The sequence below is a fragment of the Gekko japonicus genome, unplaced genomic scaffold (assembly GCF_001447785.1).
Source record: "Gekko japonicus isolate JY-2015 unplaced genomic scaffold, Gekko_japonicus_V1.1 scaffold309, whole genome shotgun sequence".
NCBI lineage: Eukaryota > Metazoa > Chordata > Lepidosauria > Squamata > Gekkonidae > Gekko > Gekko japonicus.
The window spans coordinates 283,511-306,447 of record NW_015166430.1 but is presented as its reverse complement, the minus strand read 5'-3'; the positions used below and the strand labels follow the sequence as shown (position 1 = coordinate 306,447).

At 45.3% G+C, this 22,937-nt stretch overlaps 1 protein-coding gene across 1 annotated transcript in view; it reads left to right on the top strand.

Moving 5' to 3' along the window:
• KIF21B (kinesin family member 21B) overlaps nt 1-16,144 on the top strand; it is a 63,780-nt gene extending 47,636 nt beyond the window's left edge. The window contains exons 26-35 of the mRNA XM_015411819.1: nt 1,540-1,614; nt 1,792-1,905; nt 3,841-3,879; nt 6,483-6,619; nt 9,208-9,388; nt 9,962-10,126; nt 11,014-11,131; nt 13,287-13,457; nt 14,284-14,483; nt 15,945-16,144. Coding sequence (XP_015267305.1) covers nt 1,540-1,614; nt 1,792-1,905; nt 3,841-3,879; nt 6,483-6,619; nt 9,208-9,388; nt 9,962-10,126; nt 11,014-11,131; nt 13,287-13,457; nt 14,284-14,483; nt 15,945-15,999 — 1,255 coding nt within the window. The 3' untranslated portion in view covers nt 16,000-16,144. The remainder of the gene's footprint in view (nt 1-1,539; nt 1,615-1,791; nt 1,906-3,840; nt 3,880-6,482; nt 6,620-9,207; nt 9,389-9,961; nt 10,127-11,013; nt 11,132-13,286; nt 13,458-14,283; nt 14,484-15,944) is intronic.
• Nucleotides 16,145-22,937: the final 6,793 nt, after the last annotated feature.

Here is a 22,937-nt window from a genome sequence, read left to right as displayed (position 1 = left end):
TCAAACTAATATAATTCTCTCCAGGTTTTCTACAGGCCTCTCTCAAATGTCAACTTCCTATGTTTGTGGGTTACTGCATAGTAGGGAGTACAAGAAGGGACCTTTCCCCCTCAGGATTCTAATGTGGCAGTGAATGTGGAAACTAAAGTTGTATGAACTAGTCACCATCAGCCATGGGAACTGGCAGGAACAAAGTCAGGCTAAAGCATCCAAGCTGGCTGCTGTGTGGAGACCAGGAGTGCTGAAATAATGCTTTCAGTAACATGCGAGGACTGGTAATGAGAGCCACTTCAAATATTTAGCAAGTACCACTTGGTACCATCTTCCAAGGGCCTGTACTATTTTTAAATTCACTTAGGGGATTACCTAAGTGAGAGAATCGGTGCAGTGTAATGCTTAGGATGTTATAGTGGCCAGTCCTGGGTTCAAATCCCCCACTCAGCCATGAAGCTGAATTACCTTGGCCCAGTCGCTCTCTCTTAAACCATCTTACCTCACAGCCTTGGTGTATGGGTAAAGTGAAGTAACAGAGAATCATGTGTGCCACTCTGAGCTCCGTGGGCAAGATAAACATGTGATAAACTTTGCATGGGCAGAAGGAATGCAGTCATCATCTGCAGGAGGAATGTTTCTACCCTACCCTTCTTCCTAAGAGATTTCGATATGAAGGCACTTTCAGACAAGTGTGTATTGTCAGCGAGGAAAAAGAAATCCTCCTGTCGGGGTAATAACCCAGCACTCACCAGGTGCAAGATATTCCACCTACTTAGAGATAAATAATGTCTGTGAATTAATCCAGCATGGAGAAATTTCTGTAGAGCACACAAGAAAGCAATGTTTAATAACTATTTACAAAGCCATTTAAACAACATCCTGGCTAAAGCTTAGGAGGCTTTATCAACTTTACTTCAGTATGACACACAGTGATAATGAGAGAGAGGAGGAAGAAGAAAAGTGGCAGTTAACTCAATGAAGAACAGTGAAGTCGAAGAGAAGGGAGGAGCTGATTCTGGAGGGAGAAAAAAACAGTACAGAGCATGTAATGTATCAAATTCCAACCGCGTGCACAGCTTGGGCACCATGCAGTCAAGAGCAAGCGTTGAGCTTTGCTCCGATGAACAAAGGACGATGCAGATCCTAGCCCGCACCAACCAGAGGGCTAGGCTCCGGGCCGAGAGCCTATGGGACTCTTGGACACTAGTTAGGACCTATTGGGAAGTGGGGGGGTGTTCTGGGTGGTGGATTTTCGGGGATATAAGCCGGCCTTTGAACCGGCTACTTTGTCTTGTTCTTGATCTAATAAAGTACACTAAGCTGAAATCATTCGTCCGTCTGTGTACTTTTCAGAGCAAAAAAAAAACACCCTCCCTTTTGAAACTGTAGAGCTTTCTCTCATTCAAATTAGGTTCCAGAGAATTTCCAACACTTATCTATGATGAGACTCTGTGCTCTGCAAAATAGTGGCATCTGCTCTGAGAACCATATGGCTAGTGTTATAACAAGGAAGCCTAACTCTGGAAACTAACACTTTTCCTCCAGTCCTAGGCAGTCCCGTGGCTCAGACACATCACCCCTCACAAGGAGGAAATCCTATGACCGGGGCCAGCCCATCAGGTGAGTGTGTGCAAGATCACGTGATAGCATGACTTCCATTTTTGCGGTTGATGCAGGGCTGGACTGCTTGATGTTGTAAGATTTGATGATACTGGGAGTGTATGGGCACTGGAAGGTCCAGGGACAGAATGAGTCTGCCGTCAGTGCAACCCTTTGCATCTTTTCTTTCTCACCCAGGACACCAGATGTTGGATTCACTCCCCCCTCATCTCCTCCCAGCAGGCCACGCAATGACCGCAACGTCTTCTCCCGCCTCACCAGCAACCAGAGTCAGGGCTCAGCACTGGACAAGTAAGACCAGTTGTGAGACTAGGGGAAGATGGCATCATCCGAGAGTAAATAACAGCAAAAATCAGTGGTGAAATTGGCAGTTACAGGTGACAGCTATTGGCAGCAGCAGCAGCTTGCATGATGGGTCACAGGAGGAACTCCAGCTATTGCTGTTGGCTGGTATTGAAGGGAGAAAGGGTTGTGCCCATACTGGAGGGCATCACGATTTGGTGACTGAGGTGCCGATGGAAGCACTGGATCCACTATAGCAGCACCATATGGGTCCACATATCTTCCAATCACACCCTGCTTTCTACCTAGTACTAAAACTTCATGTTTTCTCAGCTTTTGGTAGTGTATAATATTGCACTTACCTGCATTTGTCCTGGAGGTAACTGCTTGCCTTTGCCACTATCTTATATACTTAGATGTAAGGATACATGGAAAATGGAAAGAACCTGAGCAAGTCTGCTCAGAAGTAAGTCCCATTTTATTCAGGAGGGTTTCTTCCTGGAAAAGTGTTCTTAGCATTGCAAGCCACAATCCCACAAAGGCTTCTGAACTTCGGTCTCCTCCCAAGGCAGTCACCTTCATCAGAACTCATAGCTTAAAAAACACCAGGAGCCTCCCTATTGCCCCTCTTTCTGAGTACATCAGAAACAGGGTTCACTGACAGAGAGGTGGGGAGATCCTGTCTGCAGACTATCTGGTGGTCCTTCTGCCCCAGTAGGAGGCTGGTCTGCCTTTTCCAGTACATCAAGTAGAAAAACTGTGAGCAGCTCAGTCCCTCCAGTTACTTAACACCATGGTATTTCCCACAGGGGAACGGGCTTGTGCAGTTTCCCCATTGTTGCTGTAGCTGTCGATTCAGCACAACAGCAGCAGCAGGACTTCCATATGGCAGATTTCCCTGCAGTTTTCAGGGTTTTTTTTAAAGGTAAGTCTCTAGCACCTGTCAGTGTAGAGGTACAAGTGGAAAGGCATATCACACAATGAGACGGCCTAGAGACTTACCTTAAAAAAAAATAAAGCTGAGGGTTCATAGAATATTCAAGATCATTACAACATTTTTTTAAAGCCCCCCTGTCACAGGGGAAATGGCCATGGGTAATTGGGGCACAGAAAATTAGGGGATATGAGTAGTACTCAGAAGATCAGGTTTGGGAAAGATCACAGGAAGGATGGGGAAAACCTGGGAGGTGCTTGCTGTGGGGAAGCAGGAAAACCCCCACTTTCTAATAGCATCCAAGTTGGGGCAAGTAATCCATGTGACTGATAGCAGTCGATAAAAAGGATCACATGGACCCTGCCTTCCAAACACCAGCTTGTCTGCTTTTTCTTGAGCATTTTCTGACACTGTCTCCTGAGTAAGACAGCTGTTGCATAGTTGCTGCGTCTTTGATGAAAACAACGGATGTCTGTAACATAAGGCCCCTTGAGCTTAAGGAAACTGGCATGGTATTAAAAGCACCTGGCAGGAGCAGTCTCCACCATGTCTTCTGCAAAAGTATCAGGATGTCAATCTCACTGTGTAAGGGAGGCATGGTAGCTGCAACAGATGTTGCTTAGAAACAGACCACCCAGTGCTCCCCAGCAGCCCTGCCTAGGCATTCCCAGGTTTGCGCATAGTCTGTGGTTCTCCACAAGAGTGCAGAAAAAATTTGGATGACATGCAGACTTCACAATCCCTAGAAACTCTGCATTTGTTTCTTAAAAAGCAAGTTTCTGGTCCTTAAGGCTGAGAAGATAAGCTTGCTAAGTGATTAAACGGTTAGTGCAAGAAGGTTTCTGCTCCTGCCCCCTCTGCTCCTGAGCCCTTTCTGTCTGTGGTCTGCCGTCCCCTGTCTGCCCTGCTAGCTTGGATGCAATAACCACCTTCCCCTTTTCTGACTTTGCTGCCCCCTTTCCTTCTCCTGGTTTTAATTACCCATAATCCTGCTAATTTTCTGTCCCTAGGTCAGATGACAGTGACTCCTCTGTCTCGGAGGTGCTGAGGTATAAAACTTACTATTTATTATGTAACTCTTCTTGTCTTCCTCTTTCTTATTCTTCCCCTTCCCTGCATAGAAAACCTGCATGCAACCAAACCCAGTGTGGTGTTTCTTTCTTTGTGCCGCTCCTGTTTGCTGAATACCCAGTTTGTCTTCCCAGGTGAATAATAGAATGTTCCATCAGGCTCACTCCATAGGCCACCTGGCGCAACGTGCTTATTTTTCCCCCTGTGGTTGCTCCCACACTTCTCAAGGGTAATGCCAGCAATCCCTGCCTACATAGCTTGGGCAGATCATGCAGTTAAGTACCACGTTAGCACGACCACTCTGAAGCCTGTTTCCCAGGACAGAGAAGTTGCACATTGGTTGACCTGGGCCAGCCACATCATCTGCTGTTGCATACCTTTAATAGTACTTAGGGTTAGGAGCTAACAATTTTAATGGTTGGTACCTGTGCATATTGTCAGCTCCTAACCCTGGGGTAATATGGCTGGAATGAATCTAGCTTTTGAATGATGGCATGTATTTTAGCATCATGAGCAGTTTCTAGGCCTTACAACAACAGGAAAGGATTGGAAAATGTGCAGGCAGCTCCAGCTTCATGATGGTCAAGAACTTCTTCACAACTTGTAGCTTCCTGACCTTTCCGAGTCTCTGCCAGGCCTTCTTCCATGCACCGTCTTGCTTGCACTGCCCTTTGGATCTCTCCCACAGGACAAGTTCACCTTCCCAATGTAGTATTTAAGTCCAAAAGTCCAATCCTCCTCTTTAATCCTTATTCTTATTATACAGACTGAATGCATAAATATTTTTCTAGTTTTGATAATGCATTCTAAACTCGTATTGTGACTATTCTGGTATCAGAACTTTGGAAGTTGTGAGTGCAGAATAATAGACTGCACCAACAGTTATGTTCCCAGGGTCCTGTGCTAAAGCTGTACTGTACTGGATAGAAATGGCTTTCCCTTCTTCTGCATAGATCAAATGTAAAAGAAAGTTCAAATTTTACAAAGGTCATTCAAAGGGGGGAAAGGCATACAGGGAGAGCTTCTATTGTTTTTTGCTCTGTCCCACCATGAGATTCAGTTAAGCACAGCCAGGAAGTTTGCATCATTTGTGAAGAAGGCAGAGCATGGTAGGTGGCCTTTTTGTATTAAGTGCTGATAGCAGCTGCTATTCCCATATTGTCTGGGCTTGTGCAGGTTTCCTGAAGAACATTCTTCTAGACAGTTTCTGGTGCTGAAAGATGCTTATCTCCTCACCCCTCAGTTTGCACTGCTGTTGCATAAGAGTAATTACTCACATATTTCAGTCCTTTATTTTACTGCTAATGGGCTTTGTTTCTTAAGCGTTATTTGCTGCTTGATTTAAATCCCTTTCTAATGGCATCATTCAGCTGGCATTGTTGAAGCAAAGCATTCCAATCAGAGTGACCCTTCTGACTTTTAAGTGCTTGTATGCATCTTCAATCAAGCTAGTGGTGGAGGATATGCATATGATGGCACAAAGATTGGTGTTCAACAGACAGGCACAAAAATCTGCAGAATTTGTAAGCCCTATTCATGATCAAAGAGATGCTGGTGTTTTGAAAGGCTGATGGGGCTTAGGAGCATTTGCATGGTCAGTGCTGCACATTCAGTAAAATTCACATCAGACACACACAGAGGAATGATGATGAAATCCCCTCTTGCTGGCATTTGATAGGAGCCCACAGAAGTTGTTTTGAGATGCTGTGGTCTGTCTTTCACTTCCTCCCATTGCAATGAACCTTAAGAGACTTCTCAGCCACACTGTTTGCATTTTCCAGTGGAAACCTAGGTCTCATTGTTGTTTGCTTGGTGGACTCAGACGTGAAGGAGTGCAGTTGGTTTGCCATTTCCCTTAGGGTCATATGCTGAAAGCCAGCAGCCAACTGAGTATTAAAGGCTGAAGGTTCATCATGCCTAGGCTCCAAATGCCTTTTAAATTCTTTTGGACATTCTGCTTTTATGATGCCAGTTCTTTCTTACTACAGTGTGACCTTTAGGCAAATTGTTTTGTTCTCTGTGCTTTGTATTCAAAACAGAAAATGTATTACTTATTGCTGGGGGGGGGGGGGAATGGACCTGGAAGGAAATAGTTCCATGTTAGCCACTGGCTTCATCGTGTGCCCCTTATTGCATGCACTACTGAAGATGGAGCTATGTCTAGGGTAGGGAGAGGAGATCCCACTTGTCAAAGGCTTTTGTATGACTTTCCTTAAGATCAGTTTGTATCAGGAGGAGGTGATGTGATATTCTTATTGGGCCAAGGAGTCATTTGAAATAGTTATACCCTCTTTAACCCCCATAGTCTTTCAGAGCAAAACCAAATCAGATTTCATTAAACCTTCTCTTTAATATTGCTGAAGATTATGACCAGAATGGTGTGAACTGCTCTTCAGCCTGATGTTGCATGTGCCTGCCTGCCTTTCTTTTTCCAATGCTTGCTGTGGGTTGGGCTCCTAACAGGCCATGTCTCCTGAGCAGCGTGAATTCCCCAGTGCATGATAGGTCTCTCTTACGAAATCTGATTATTCCAGCTTCAGAAGTGCTTCTCCTTAGTCGTTGTCACTTTCTCCCATGCAAGGGGCATCATTAATCCCGTGGGAGGTTCCAGGGGTGCCCGCACAGCCCCACTGCAATGCATCTCTGTGGCAGAAGGTCACACCAAGCCTGTTCTGTGCCTGGATGCTACTGATGAACTGCTGTTCACTGGATCCAAAGGTATGTTTGAGAAAGGGCACACATTGCTCCTGATGGCCTAGGGTTGATTTAAATATTGTAGCCCAAATATTGAAATGCTGAAAAGCATTTCCTTGTGGTGGCACTCATATGATGGACATCAGATTTAAAAGCAGCTTAATGCCACACATCAGCCCCAATATTCATAAAGTTCCTTCACACCATTGGCTATATGCACTTGAGTGGGCACTTTGAGGTAAGAGGAATGTAAATATTGTGCCCTCTGCGTGGTGGTTTGCCATGGGTAAGAGCTTTTTGGCAGGCTCCATGTGTAAGCTGTAGTCCTAAATTTTACAAAGGCCAGTAAGACAGTCTGGCACATCAGGGTCACACTATACATGACAGGCAGTGACATGAAAAGAAGCCATGGGAGACTAGTTTTGAATGGAAGGTCTCAAGGAGGAAATGGAGACTGCTTAATCATTTCCCCTTGTCCAGGGGTCGTTTCGTAGAAAAAGAGCTAGGGGAACTCATTAGCATAACTCATTAGCATGTGCCACACCCCCTGACATCAGGGGCCCAGCGGTGGACCTGCAAGGCCCTCCCTGGCCCCAGGCAGGCAGGGGTGGGGAGAGGCGGGGAGGAAGCAACTTACCCTCCCTCTTCTCCTGCCTCCTCCTGGCTGAATGAGGGCCGGAAGCGGGGCAGCCGGAAGCAGGGGGCGGGGCTTCATCGTGTTCCCCCGCCCCCCACCTCACCCGGGGGAACTGCGATCCCCCGCGATCCCCCCCAAATCGATCTCTGCCCTTGTCCCAGTTTCCCATTTAAAATCACCTTCTCTCAGGCAACTTTTCTCGACTCAGGTGTAAAGAAAGCAGTCCCTGTACCCTTTTTTTTCCTTGAGTGAAAAATCGTTTATGAAGGTGATTCTGAGCAGAAAATAGCTCAGAGGAAAAAAGAAAGCATGTTTCCTACCAGCTAGTTTTCTACCATGAATTGCAGTGGTTGCTTTTCTTTTCTTTTTTTTAAAAGAGCAATAAGATGCATGCCACACTAGGTAGAAGGTTGTCCTTCTGCTCTGGTTCTGCCTGGCAGAGGGCTCTGCTGACACACCACACATGGGTCTGGCTGCTAAGTGAGCAAAGCCTTACTTAGGCTCAGTCAGATGTAGTTATGTGCCATGATATAGATTTTGTATACATGTGTCAACAAAAGAAGCATTAATTTTTTCCTGAAAATCAGCTTTTAGGGCTGCTTTTAGAAGAGATCCTTATGCCCAGTTTTGTATTTCTTTTTTTTGTATGAAAATGTTGTATCAGTTTACACTGAACATGCTAATGTTTTCAGCTCTTGGGGCTGCTTCGTCAGATTAAGACTGCTGTGCACAGAGCACATGAAACCGCTTCTGTGTGAGGTGACTTCATGTGGTGAGACTGTGTGCTGCAGTTTTTAGAATGTGAGTCTAAGTAAGAATTTGTTTGTGATAATTTTTGTACAGAACTTTGTACCTTTTTAAGTGCTAGCACAATCATTAAGTGCCAGCACAATCCACCATGTTATTTCTCTCTATTGCCAAATATTCCTTGTGGCAGTTTGTGGGCCTGTATAAGCAAACTGCATGGGGGCTACTCCGTGTGCTTAGCCTCATGCATTCGTTCACTATATGGAATACGTGGTGGCAGTTTTGAGTGGCCTTCCTATTGTAGCCATACATGATGCCATTAGACGGCCCCGGTCACACGGGCCAGATAACACAGGGGGGAGGCATGGCTGCTCACCCCGGAGCAAAATAAAGCGCGGTAGCTCGATCACATGGTCCCCTGAGTGCTTAGGCTGTTTGCTGGCAATCACACGGCGATGCTGCAGCGGGGCAAGAAGTGGTGCGGCGCGATCACACAAGCGTTTTGCGTTTGTGCGCATGCGCAGTTCTACGGAGCAGCACTGCTTTCAGTTTCGTGTTTGTGCGCATGCGCTTACGAAAAACATCTGGTTTGCGATGAGATGTGGACAGGTGCCGGATACCACGGGATACTAATGCTCCCGTGATCAGACGCCCGCCTGTGCCACACGTTTTCCGGATACTAGTGCACTTTCCTTGGTACTTTTTAACTCCGCATCTTCGGCGGGAGGCCATGGGTTGGCCACAGGTGCGCTACGCTTCCCAGATGGTGCAGTGTGATCGTGCCCCAAAAATCTGCCTGACATTCGTGCCTTTTGCGCGGCAAATTCTCCGTGTGACCGGGGCCGATATATAGCAAAGATATGTTCTATTATGAGGAGGCTGTCATTCATATACCATAAGAAGACAGGTATGGTAAAGGTACTGATGGCAACCAGTAATGTACATCTGTTAACGCCACATATATGTATGGGGAAAAAGAAAATATGCATTTGTTAGAATGTTCAAATTTAATAGTTACTTTTATAGGGACTAATGATTGAATTAAAAATTGTTGTTTCCCATCTTAATTTCTGTGTGTTCACATTTTACAGACATGTCTGACAAACGGGCAATCTTAGCATACCTGCTGAGATATCTTGTTGCCTTACTATAAGGAGGTTGTTTCTGACTCTCTGTTGGGAATAGGATCAACACTGGCATAATTTAAGTATTCTCTTATTTTGTTAAGATCGGAGCTGCAAAATGTGGAACTTAGTGACTGGTCAGGAAATTGCCTCTTTGAAAGGACATCCAAATAATGTAGTCTCCATAAAGTACTGCAGCCTCTCTGGCCTGGTATTCACAGTCTCTACCTCTTACATCAAAGTGTGGGACATCCGGGACTCTGCAAAGTGCATTCGAACCCTCACGTAAGTAGTCGGAAGCTCCCCATGTTGCACTTGAGAGTTTCTGTAAGTTCTGATTGGCCTTGTTGAGTTTCTGAACAGGAGTTTCAAGCACCCTTAATTATCACTAGCAACAATTATATATTACGCCAAACCATGGTTAAGTTAGGCATGGAGAATTCAGTGTGTAACCTTATTATCTATCCCCAGTAGTTAAACTGTGGCTAGCCTTTGGGTAGCATTATGCCTGCACTGACTCCTCGTCTGGTGCAGCTGAACTTTGCCTGCATTCTTAGATGAGTACTTGGCTGTCCCACAGTGTGCAGTCCCTTTTCCTATACACCAGCCAGACAGCCACATTTCCAAATCCCCACCTGACCACATCCATTCACTGCCTCTTAACATCCTCATAGATTTTTATTTCAGTCTGTTAGAATTGCCCGCAAGCTAGAAGGAAGGGGTTTGAACTTCTCCTTGTGATCCCACTGGACTGTCTCTGCCCATGCACAGTTTCTTCCTTTTCCCATCTAGATGACTCCGTTGAAGCTACTGTGAGGTCCTGTCTTTCTATTTCAGTCTCTCTTTCTCTGTGCTTAGCTCATCGGGCCAAGTGATTTCTGGGGATGCCTGTGCTGGCACCACTACCCGCACTATCACCAGTGTACAAGGCGAGCACCAGATCAACCAGATTGCACTCAACCCTACAGGGACCGTGCTTTATGCAGCCACCGGCAACTCCGTCCGCATCTGGGAGCTGAACAGGTCAGAGGGCAAACCCAAAGCTAGATTTATTGGTGGAATCCAGAAACATCTTATGGAAGGCAATGCAGATCAGGAATGACAGAGCAGCAGCAGTATTCTTCCTGCCTGGGTGTTTTATTAGAAGGAGACATATGGCCTGCCCATAGCCCCAACCTATGTTCAATTTGTTTATTTATTTAGAATAGTTTTATGCTGCCTCTCCCAGAACCTGCCTGAGGCATCTTCCCAAATAAAAACAATAAGAACAAAACATTAAATTAAAACATTAAGTAAAATCCAGCACACAAAAAAGCTCCAGCCCAGCATAAAAACATAGATAGTAAAAATAGACTACAGATAGTTTAGACCACAGTTTCCAGGCCAAAACAGTGTTAATAAATCAACCCCTTCATTAAAATCCTGAGTTATCTGAAACATTTGACCTGGCACCTAATAGAAAGCAATGTAGGTGCCCAGTGAGCCTGAAGCAGAACAAGCGAGGTGCCACTGCTGAAAAAGCCATGTCTCTGGTTGCCACCCACATCGCTTCTGAAGGCACAGAGAGCAGGGCTTATTAGGCAGGTCTTAATTGGCAGGCTGGACAATATGGGAGCAGGGGGTTCTTCAAGTACCCTTGCTGCAAGCCGTTTAGGGCTTTAAAGGTGAGAACTAGGACTTTGAATTTTTCCTGGAAACAAACTGGCAGAGAATCTTTAGAACAGAATGGCAAAAGGCTGTGGCTGTGCCAAAACTTCTTAAATAGCCAAACTATTTAGGTGGGGCTTCTAGCTTAGCAATTATATCTGTAGGGCCCTTTGTTTCTGGGGCTGGCTGTGTTGGAGAGAAGGAAGGAAGGGGGGTACATTGTCAACATTTGGTCTTCTCATATCTTTTCCTTTTTTGGCCAGACTGCAGCCCATTGGGAAACTGACAGGCCACATTGGGCCTGTGATGTGCCTCACAGTGAACCAGACTGCAAACAACCATGATCTGATCATCACGGGATCCAAAGACCACTATGTCAAGGTATTAGGCAGTTTGCCAAGGGCTCCATGGGCAGCGTTTGTAAGAGCATTGCATTATGTGGTTTTCTTCGCCATCCCATCTCCTGTCCTCTCTAGGGCAATAAGCTTTTTGGTCTGATATCAGTGGTATGCTATCAGAATAGTGTTTCTGCAGTATTTTAAAAACACCAGTACCTTTACATTCACAGTCTGTGTTCCAATAGAAACGTCTACTGCTGACTGGGTGTTTCAGTCAAGCTGCAGAAAAGACCTTCTGTCCCAACAGAGAGCCCTGGATCCAATCTTCATGGGTCTAATCAGTGTCTCAGTTATTCTGGTGTCATATGTTAGGTATTTCTTTCATTTTATTAATGTACATTAATTTACATATTGTTTGCTGATTCTAAAAACTCCCGCAATTATTCTTAGACAAAGGGAGCTTGCACAGTACAAGAAAGTTCGGCAGTCAAACACTAAAATCCATTGTTTACAGTGTCAAAATCTCTAATTGAAAGCTAGCTAAGAAGCAACAAAAATTATTTTAAAAAATCAACAAAATGCCTGAACAGAGATTTCATCTAGAAAATCTAAGTGCCAGGTGAGCAACAGTGGTGGAATACCAAAGAGGAGGTGCCACCGACAGAAAAGGCCCTCCCTCTGCCTAGCATATTAATAGTCTGGTACTGATGCGGTGGCTCAAGTGGTTAAGACGCCGAACTGCAGGCTGTGGAAGGTCAGTAGTTCAGTAGTTTGAGACCCGAGTGTGCCGCATGACGGAGTGAACTCCCATCTCTAGTTCCAGCTCCTGCCAACCTAGCAGTTCGAAAGCAAGAAATTGCAAGTAGATAAATAGGTACCACTTCAGTGGGAAGGCAACAGTGTTCCGTGCGCCTTGGTGTTTAGTCATGCCGGCCACATGACCATGGAAACGTCTTCGGACAGCGCTGGCTCTTCGGCTTTGAAACGGAGATGAGCACCGCAACCCTAGAGTCGGATTCGACTGGCTTTCAAGCAAGGGGACCTTTACCTTTACTTTACTGATGAAGTAGAACTGGCGATTTGTTTTGGTCCTTGAAGCTGAAATCCATCCTTTCTCCATTCTGCTTCTTTAACAAGAGAGGAACAGAGCTGTCTTAAAAGGCAGGTGGTATAGGGCAAATTCATCATGCTGTTTAGACCATGCTAAGTACCACACAGCTATCATTTATTGATAGATAACTGACGGCTCATTGGGAATGGATTGGAAAACAAAGAGGGAACTATGCAATAACTATAACAGTATCACCAGCATTTATAGCTGAAGAGGGCTGCTGACTGTCATGTTCCCAGTCACGTCGCTCTCCACACAGGCTTTCTTGAGAGGAAGTTTATTAAAGTGATTTGAGATGCTGGAAAAGTGAACTCTTTGTCAGAACTGAGGAACAGAGGTGGGAACCCAGTGTATAACTAAAAACCACATTCCATGCATATGTCACGCAATCATAAGTCTAAGCAAATCTATGAACTCAGACAGATACAATGGTTCATCTAGCCATTCAACAGTCTTATCTTCTTCAAGGGCACTCTCATGCGAAAGTTCCGTGAGGTGCTGCTTGGGAAAAAAGGTTACAAGCGTTGCCTCCCTACACTACAGACATTCACACAGTCTCTCTCCCTCTCCCTTTCCCACCAGGAATGTCAGCGAGGGTGAGCGATAAGCGGATGCCTGGGTGCATTTGCTCTAGCCAAGGGAAAAAGTGGGAAGGGAGAAAGGGGAGTGTGGGGTACAAAAAACAAGTTGCTAAGACTACAGGTACAGAAGATAAAGGAGGAGGCGAACCCAAGTCTGATAGTGACTTGGGTTCCATTTTCCCACACCCCTTCCTATAAAATATCCTGGAACTAGCCCTATCATGATGCAAGTGGCCAGAAGCCCAGTTCCTGCTGCTAATCCATATTTCTGTCTCTAGATATTTTTCTTCCTGGTAACATACCTTCCTTTCTTGATGGGGAGGGGGGGAGAGTGCTTAGGAGGGGAAGGGTTGCCTGTAGGGCTCTGTTGCAGTTTCACTATCCCTCCTTCTTTGGCAGGGGTTGGGCACTGAGCCTGAGGCTGGAGAGTAGGTTTTGATAGAGATAGTGTGAGACTGGAGAGTGCGTTCTGATTGGCAGCTTCTCTGAGATCTCTTTTCTTGCAGATGTTTGAAATCGCAGAAGGTGTTGGTGGGAATGTTGGCCCCACCCACAACTTTGAACCCCCACATTATGATGGCATTGAATGCCTAGCTATTCAGGGAGATGTTCTCTTCAGTGGCTCCAGGGACAACGGGATCAAGAAATGGGACCTGGAGCAGCAGGAGCTCATCCAGGTATGGAGGGTGAGGAGTGACTGAATGAGGTCTAGGGTAGGTGAATGGGGAGAAGGGGGAAGGCTGAGAGAGAGAGAGAGAGATTTCATGTAGCATCTTATGCCGTGAAGATGCTGACATGCAGATGCTGCCTAAATTCCATCTGTGGAGCAGGGACCAGAGAATCACTTGCTGGCATCCCTGAATGACTTCTCCAAAAATTGTTTCAGACAGTCAAGAGGGAGTCAATGATAAAGTGTGGTGTTCTGCGTACAGTTGCACTGCACAGACATTCCAGATCTATCTGTAGCACTTGGGTTACCTGCAGGCATTTGGTATGGACTAGTATACTGATCTCAACAAGTCCCTTAGTCAAATTAGTGTAATGGCTATTAGGATAGAGAGCAGTTTTCCAAACACAGAAAACACAACATTCTGTTCCTGGGAAAAGCTGTTCTGCCTCCCCCAACATTTGCAAGTCAAAGTCATCGTCATAGGTGCTGTGGGGAATGTGGGTGTGCTGTTTTTATTAACAGTGCCAGTGACATCACTGGTAATTGCCACAGGTAGGCCCAGCATCATCTGTGCCATTTTGTAGACTATTTCTGAGTTTAATTTTTAAAACCAGAGTTCATTCACACGCCTGTTGTACCACAGTCCTTCCAAATGCCAGGGCACAGATCCTACAATGAGTATCAGTCTATAGATGTTCGTCTCTTGTTTGGTTTCCAGTCTTCTGTCTTATGTTTGTTTTAACCTAACCCGCTCCCTCAGAGGCTTTTGTAAAGGGAATGTTTTGTTTGACAACAGGCCTTTGCTAATTCAGATAATTTCGTCCCACTTCTAGCAAATCCCCAATGCGCACAAAGACTGGGTTTGTGCTTTGGCCTTTGTGCCCAGCCGGCCCATGTTGCTGAGTGCCTGCCGTGGTGGGACGGTGAAGGTCTGGAATGTCGACAACTTCACTCCTGTTGGGGACATTAAGGGGCATGACAGTCCCATCAATGCCATCTGCACCAATTCAAAGCACATATTCACAGCATCCAGGTGAGTGTGTGGGGCTGGAGTCCTCTTTGCCCCACAAGAAGAGCTTCCGCTCTTTGCCCACTCCATCCCCATCCTATCCCAGGGAGTTTACTCAAGGTAACAAAGTGTCCTTGGGCTGCCAGCAGGCCTTGCTTGAGGGAAGAGCCATAGAAAGGCATTGCTTCTGTTACTGCGGTGCTCCTTGAGCCCTTCGCCCAGTACAGATGTGTCTGTCTCAGAACTGCAGGATGTGCCACAGCAATTGGCTTTGCCTCCTTCAGACCCACCAACATTATTTTGTGGTGGTTTGTTATTTTAGGGGCTCCTTCTCTGTCTCCAGTGATACCCTGCACTTTTCACTTCCCTTCCTTGCTTGTGCAGTGAAGGGAGATTGCTGGAACCAGCCCTACAGAAGGTTCTTTTCTATAGCAAGGCACTGAATATGACTGAGTGGGGAGTACCCGAGGGTGCCTCCCCGAGAGGAAAAGTGGCCCATTCTAGTAATTTGAGAGTGGAGACAGAGCCGTGTTTGATCATCTGCCATGATCACATGGAGGTTCTGGCAGAGCTAGGAATGGAATGCTCACAAGTAGCGAAGGCCTGGCAAAAGAGACTGTCCCTGGCAGGGCAGCCTAGACCACATCGCTCACTTTCCCTCTCTTACGGAGTCTCTTAGCTCCTCTTTTCCGACTGTGTTTCTTTTTTCCTTTTCTGCCTTCCTCTCTCTCTGTCTCTATCTGCCACAGTGACTGCCGGGTAAAGTTATGGAATTACGTGCCTGGGCTCACCCCCTGCCTTCCACGACGCGTCCTTGCCATCAAGGGCCGTGCTACCAGTCTGCCTTGACCCTCCTCCTGTCTTCTCTGCCCCTCCTGCTCACTCTTTCTCGCTGTGTTCTCCCTCCCCCCTTCTTTTTCTCCTCCCTGCACCCCTCCCCTCTACAAGCTGATCTCAGCTGCTTCTTAACGGTATGCAATGCTTACTTGCTTTTCTTTCCCTTTAGGGTGCCCTTTTCCAAGGGAGACATCACTCCCCAGCCCACTTCTAAAGTGGCTTGTGAAAACCCAGCTCTTTTATCTTCCTGACTTGCCAGTTTGGTTTAATTAGTAAGGCTGAACGCTTAGCTTGGAACCTGTGTCCCTTGAAATCAGAGCAACTTGTTTCCAAAAAAAAAAAAGAAATCTGTTTAGAATTGGGATGTAAGGGTTGGTGGGGATCCAGGCTACATGAGACAGAGCCACAGGCATCCCGTTTACCAGCATGTGGAATTCTTTCTGTATCACTATCCATAAGGGAGCTGGTTTGAGGGGAGCACCAATACCTTGATGATGCCATTGGGCATTCCAGGACAGTAGAGATGGGAGCAGGTTTAGTCCATTGCTCTGTTACTACTGCTCTGACTTCCTTTTCCCCAACCTGTACAATGTTTTGCTTCCCACTTTGCATGCTTCACATTCTCACCCTTCTGTCTTTATTCCCCAGTGACTGGACTGTGAAGCTCTGGAGTGTGAGGAAGCTACTGAACAGCACAATCTAGAACTGGTGGAAGACTAGGCATGGCAGCCACAGCAGGGCTGACCAGCAGTGGTGCCCTTGTTGAGCCTGGCTTACAAAGGCTAGGAAGCAATGATCATCTTCCCACTGGAATCTTGCACTCTCAGGGGCACAGGAACAGAGGGTAACCCTGGTTTTTTATATTCCGCACCAGCAAATGGGTGGCAGTTGAATGGTACTGCAGAATCTCTTTTCCCTCCCATTTCCCATCCTATATACTTGCCTGATAGGATTTTACAGTGTCACTGAGTGACAAAATGAAGCTTGATGAAGTGTCGCCGTCCGAAAAAAGATGGCTAAGTTTTCAGGTTTGAAAGCATTTCTCCAGTCAGACTTCATTGGGCATCAAAGCAGGACTTTCTCAACCTCTCCTAGGAGATACGAGGCAGTGAGATGTGGGAGAAGTTCTGCAAAATTTCTTATTCCATCACCTGATAAAGCCACACCCATTTCTGCCATAGCTTCCTATGTATGGCTTGTAGTTTAAGTCTCATTGGTGACATCTACAAGAGGAAACTGGAACATGCCAGCAGCTTCCTGGATGTATTTCCTGCATGGCTGATTGTCATGATTTTAGAGGATATTTGTGGCTCTGAGTGTTAATGAAGTACTGGTTTTCTTTTTCTTATTCCCATCAGTGATGGACAGAGAGCTTTTTTCACCCCCCCTAAAGAGGGATAAGTGGGTTTGAGAGGCGGCAAAAAGATCCACCTTGTCGTTGAGCACATGTGGTATTTCTCAGCTTTCTCCCCAGAGGTGGAATCACCAAAGGTTTTCATTTTCAGCTGCCAGACAGTCATGACATTGGTTTTTGCCACTTTGAAGATCACAGACGCTTCTGACATAACATACAAAGGAATGTTTCTGTTGTATTAATGTGCACCTGTACAAAGTGGTGACAGAACAATAACTTATTACAATCTTCTTTTCCCTGCGGTATCAAGAATTTTGTGAGTTTGGAAGAATGCATCCTTTCTGTATTCCAGCTTAAACTAAGAAACTGGAACACTAGACCCTTAACACAGTGGTAAATACCCAACTGAGATTGGCATGTGGATCTGTTTACTTTGTCCTTTTCCAGTCATGAGCTGGTAGTGGTCACAGAAAATGACACTTTCCCTCAGATGTACCACATGGTGTCATTATCATCAGCTCAGGAAGAGGCAAGAGAGAACTGTCTTTCTGTGATTTGATCAACTTGAATTTCCACTGGATCTTTTGACCCACTCAGTTTACTCATGGACATTAATTTAATCCCTGTCGCTGTGTGACAGAAGCTTTCATCTGTGTGCATCAAAATAGACCTGTCCATGTCTCACTGGAGAGGTACCAAGCACCCTTCAAATTCTTCTTCCTCTCACTCACAGATTAATATACTGTGCACATGCAGTCTTAATATGCATTGTGCTTTTCCACCAAAGGGTTGGGGACTGAATTATGTACGTATGCTCACCTGTTCAGCAGGCAGACTTGAGGAAAGCAACTCACCAGTGAGCCAATGCAGACAAGCAGGCCAAATTAACCTGCTTCCTGCATGTTTCAGATATTTTTTCACAATTCTGTCTGCCCCAACTTGGAAGCATCCTCAGTTCTAATAAACTGGGGTTGCATTGGGTATGAACACTGTCTACTCAGATGCATTGTGAAAACCCCGCCTGAGTGCATTGAAGCTGCAGATTCTTCCATCGGAGTAGGAAGTTGTACTGTAATTCTGTATGGTTGTTTTAAAGCTTTTGTGTATTGTCTTGTGCATCATTTGGGGTGGGGAGGCATGCGTGTGTGTTTATGTGTGTGAGAGAGAGGGAGCTTTGAAGAGGGTAAAAGCTTGTTTTGCGTTAACCTACCTCATGGCCCAATGTCTTTTTATGTTAATAAAACTTGAATTAGTCTGGGGAACAGACATTCTCACACTGGCCCTGATTTTTGAGCTTGCAGTTCTGACAGCCAGCTGTAGCCAGGATGAGAGTTGTTGGGACTCCGTGCTTTGCCTTCACTGCTTATTATGTTCAAGTCCAAGACTTGTTCATTTTCAACCAGCTGCACCATTTCAATGAATGCTGAGGCTGACACTTGTTGAATCGCGGTATGCTTGGCCGTCTTCTCTTGACTTAGTATAATGGGGAGAAGGTTGGGTGAACCAAGTCTTGGAAGAGGGACCATCTGTCATTGGTAGTGAAAACAGCACAATCCCTTCTCCCCTGACAATCCTGAACCCCTTTTGTTACCACCCAAGCTATCTTGTCTGATATTTAGGGAAAAGTAGCTAGTTACCCGTGAATTTTATGTTATGTTATTGCTTGTAAAAATTTAGGATCAGATTTTGAACTAGCTGCACACAGTTCACCTACATTCCTTCTTGTGGGAAGTTGTGTAGAACAAAGACTATGAAATGTCCTATAAAGTAATACTTGATGTACTGAAATCAGTCTGGCATGGAGGGTACCCCTCTCCTGACCATGTTGCCATACAGCCCCATGTGCTCCATGACTCTTCTACTGTGCTTTGAAGTATGAGATTCTATTTTCTCATACTGAAGTATTTCCCACCACCCCTTTTTAAAGGTCTGGTCCTCTGGAAGTGAGAAAAGTGCACATCTCTAGAGCTGCGGTTAGGTGCCATCTCAGTAACCCTGGTATTTTTGTTAAGTATAGTTGATCATTGTCTTCAAGCACATGGTGTAAAGCAGAGGTGTCGAACTCATTTGTTACGAGGGCTGGATCTGACATAAATGTCACTTTGTTGGGCCGAACCATGTGTGCCATAAAATGTAATGGCAGGTATCGGAGCTATAAACTGTAAGGACAGCAGCTGGTAAGCTCTGAGTTGGTGTATTCTCACTGCAAGCCCTCATGCGCTGGGAGGGAGGTGCAAAGGAAAACCCGCATTAGTGGACTGGACAACCAGCGGTGCAATACTGGGCAGATGCTCCTACACTGCTTGACTTCTGCAGACAAAGTTGTTCCGCCATGCTGAAGCCACAGTCAGGGTGGCTCTGCCCACTCCCCCCTGAGCAGTCTCCTGTCCCCTCCCTTGCACTAGTTGCTCTTGGGCCGCATAAGAGCCCTGGATGGGCCGGATCCAGCCCCCAGGCCTTATGTTTGACACCCCTGGTGTAAGGGGTCAAAATGATGAAGCAAAAAGTTCTGATTGTAGTGGATCTTGGATTGAATATACATGTTCATGAAAAGGTCAACGTAACATGACTCAGATGTGGTTCTCCATAATCTACTCTTGCTACAGTCAGCAGTACAAGGAAATTCTAGCCATGTTAACCTGGTATTCCCGATGCTTATGATTTGGGACACAGAGATGCTACAGCCCTGCTGTTACACCTTCGGGTAGCAAGACATCAGCTGGGAGGGCGGGGTAGAAATCTAACAAATAAATAAATAAAATAAATGACACCCTCACTTTCAAGGAAGAAAAATAAACCTGGACGACCCTCTGTTCTAATGCACATAAATGCCATAGGTGAGGACTGACTTAGTCATATCGGTGTATGTACAGCACATTTCAAATAACAGGTGCCTTTTCTTGCTCTGAAATGTCTTTTACAAAAGGCTGGTGCTTGTTTGGGGCTTCTAATGGGAGCTGTGTCATCAGGCAAAATGGTCTGTTTGTGTGTGTGTGTGTGTGTGTGTATGAAGGATAAAGTGTGTAAAATTTTATACCTCTGTGTAAATAGTGTAAGTTATTTATGGTTCCTGATGTACATGGTTTTCCAATGTGCGTGTTTGTTCCTCTTCTTAATAAATAAGCTTGTTAAAATGAAATCTGTGAGCAGGTTTTTTGGGTTTTTTCTCCTTTTTTTGGTCAGTAGGCTAGAATTGGAAGCTCTTTCAGAAGAATGAAAAGAAAGATGGGGAAATTTGATTAAAGGAGCGGAATTTTGGTATGACAGGAAAACTGCTGGTAAAAGAAAAGTAGATAGGAGTAACTTTTGCTGGTAAGGAATGGTTTCTGCAGGTTACGTAAGACTGAATTTTGTCTCCAGTTCCTTATTACACCAAATTTATCCTCAGTTCAATATCTGAGGTGCAGCAGATCTAGTCTGATGTTTGTTTGTTTTGCTGAAACCCCAATTATCGTTCTTTCACTGTGCCCCCCTCACCCTTCTGCACATATTTCATTCATATGTAACCTAGTTTTGTGCACCTTGCAAAGGAGGACAGCCAGTGTGGTGGTGTAGTTAGAGGAGACCTGGGTTAAAATCTTCTCAGCCATGAAGCTCACTGGGTGCCTTTGGGCTAGTCAAGTCTCTCAATCTAACTAACTGGGTTGTGTGAGGATAAAATAAAAATGGGGGAGAAACATGTTCACCACCTTGAAGGAAGGGGGTGAATAAAATGTGACACAATACTTGGAGCTTGATCTTTTCCTGCTGTTGCATGACAGGCCCCCTAAGATGTTTATATAGTGCCTTAAGTTTGTAAGTAGCAATTATGATAAATCTGTTGTCAGACTTCTTTGGGCAACAAGTAGCCTACTACTGGTCCTACTTAATAATTCAAGTTACTGCCTTGAAATGATCTGATGGTTGTTGGTGTTTTCTAATGACTGATCTTTTTAATGTAGTATTGGATAAGAACATAGGGAAGCCAATGTTGGATCAGGCCAATGGCCCATCCAGTCCAACTCTCTGTCACACAGTGGCCAAAAATACCAGGTGCCATCAGGAGGTCCAGCAGTGGGGCCAGGACACTAGAAGCTCTCCCACTATTGACCACCCCCCCAAGCACCAAGAATACAGAGCATCCCTTGCCCCAGACCGAGAGTCCCTATCTATACATTGTGGCTAATAGCCACTGATGGACTTCTGCTCCATATGCTTATCTAATTCCCACTTGAAGCTGTCCATGCTTGTAGCCGCCTCCACCTCCTGTGGCAGTGAATTCAATGTGTTAATCACTCTTTGATGGTTTGGAAGAAATCATCTGGTGGCTACAAAGTCCAACCTTGTAGGAGCTAGAATGTTTGATTCTAAGCTTTTGCCTGCAGATACACTGGGAGGAGCCAGTCTCTTCCACATCAGCTAATTTTGCCCCATCTGTCCTTGCTTTGCTTTTGTGAATGCTCAGGTATTTCAGTGTTGCTGGTAAAGTGCCTGGAGGACTTTAGATATGTCAGCGGAAGGTAGCAGTCCTAAATCTGTCCTTGAACTTGAGCACTTGGGGCCAGTGACATAACACTGACTGTGATAGTTACCATCAGTGTTCCCTCTAAGCTGAGTTAGTGTGAGCTAGCTCACAGTTTTTTAGCCTCCAGCTCACACATTTTTGTCTTAGCTCAGGAAGGATGGCTCCAGAGCAAACTAATTTATGCAGTAGCCAAATCACTCGCTCACAACTTTAATGCCAGTAACTCACAAAGCAGAATTTTTGCTCACAAGACTCCACAGCTTAGAGGGAGCATTGGTTACCATAATAGAAATTATAGCAGAGCTATGAAGGAACAGATCACAAAAACTCAAATAATTCACTCCATTTAAGATAAAATGTTAAAATACATTTAATGCTGTTTAGAGGTAAGTCCAGACCAACTGTTACAAACAAGGACACAGGATCGCCAGTGGCAAAACTTAAACAAATAAGTTAATCTCAAGAACATTGTGTGTTCTGCAGATACTGCACATACTCAGTCATTATGGTACCATAATTAGTGATTTAGCATCCCTATTCTATCACACAAACAGGAACAAAGGTTAAAGACAACAGGCTGCCTAGAATAGCATTGCAACAGAAGGCAATGAGGAGCAGCACAGGAGGGAAGTCATTCTGTGACTGCATTCCACAAACACAGTACATTATCCTGAGAATCCCTTTTTATTGTTGGAAGAGCCAAGTTCCTAAGTTTATGGAGGCAAGCTATTTGTGTGTGGGCAATACCTGTTGAAATTAGAGAAGCCAGAGGAAAGACAGAACATGGTGTTCAATAGGGAGGGGAACTTCAGTGTCTTCCATAACCCTTTTGCTCCTTTACATAACTAGTGAAATAGGAATTACCCATATTTGTTTTAACTTGCAGAATTAATGTGCACAAGCTGTAGAATTCAGCTTTCTGGGCACAGAATTAGGGCTATTGTGAGTGGAATTTTGATCTTCAAGGCACAGCATATGCACAGCTCTGGTGACAGGCTGGCCCTGAATGACAGTGCGTGACTCGGTGGGAGAGGGGCCGGGGCTAAAGCACAGAGTCGCTCTACCACACTGAAGGTGGTGAAGTTGCTCAAATGACAGATTACCACAACGGAAGATTGGGAAAAGTGGGTTCAGAGAGGATGGGGCAGGTCAAAATCTAGACACACTATAGTATTCTCACTGAGCTGAAAAGCATCTAAAAGGTTAACTTTGGATAGTCTCAATTCAGAGTCCTCAGACTGATTAGTACTTTGGTCTCTTAAGCCACTACAGTGCAGTGAGCTGTATCCCACCACTCCACTGAGAAAATTGTGAAACCTTCCTGCAGCCTGTGGAGATTCCTCTGGTGTATGTGGCTCTTTCTTCAACAGAAATGAAGGGAACTTCCTTAGACAGGAGGAGCTTCATCCAGTCAAATGGCTAGGCTCCTGTGCAGCTGTATGAACTTTACTAGACCATGGGTGAAACTTTTAGCACAACGCAGATGTAACAGAAGTTTCACAATAGAGTTTCTGCTGGTCATGCAGCGGTTAAATGAATGGTACACCTGTCACAAAAAAAGCTGGCAACCCTAACCTGCTATCTAAACTCAGAAATACTATGACAGCCAGTGTGGTGTAGTGGTTAAGAGCACCGGACTCTAATCTGGAGAACTGGATTTGATTCCCCACTCCTCCACATGAAGCCAGCTGGGTGATCTTGAGTCAGTCACAGTTCTCAGAGCTGTTCTCTCAAGAGCAGTTCTCTCAGAGCTCTCTCAGCCCCACCTACCTTACAGGGTGTC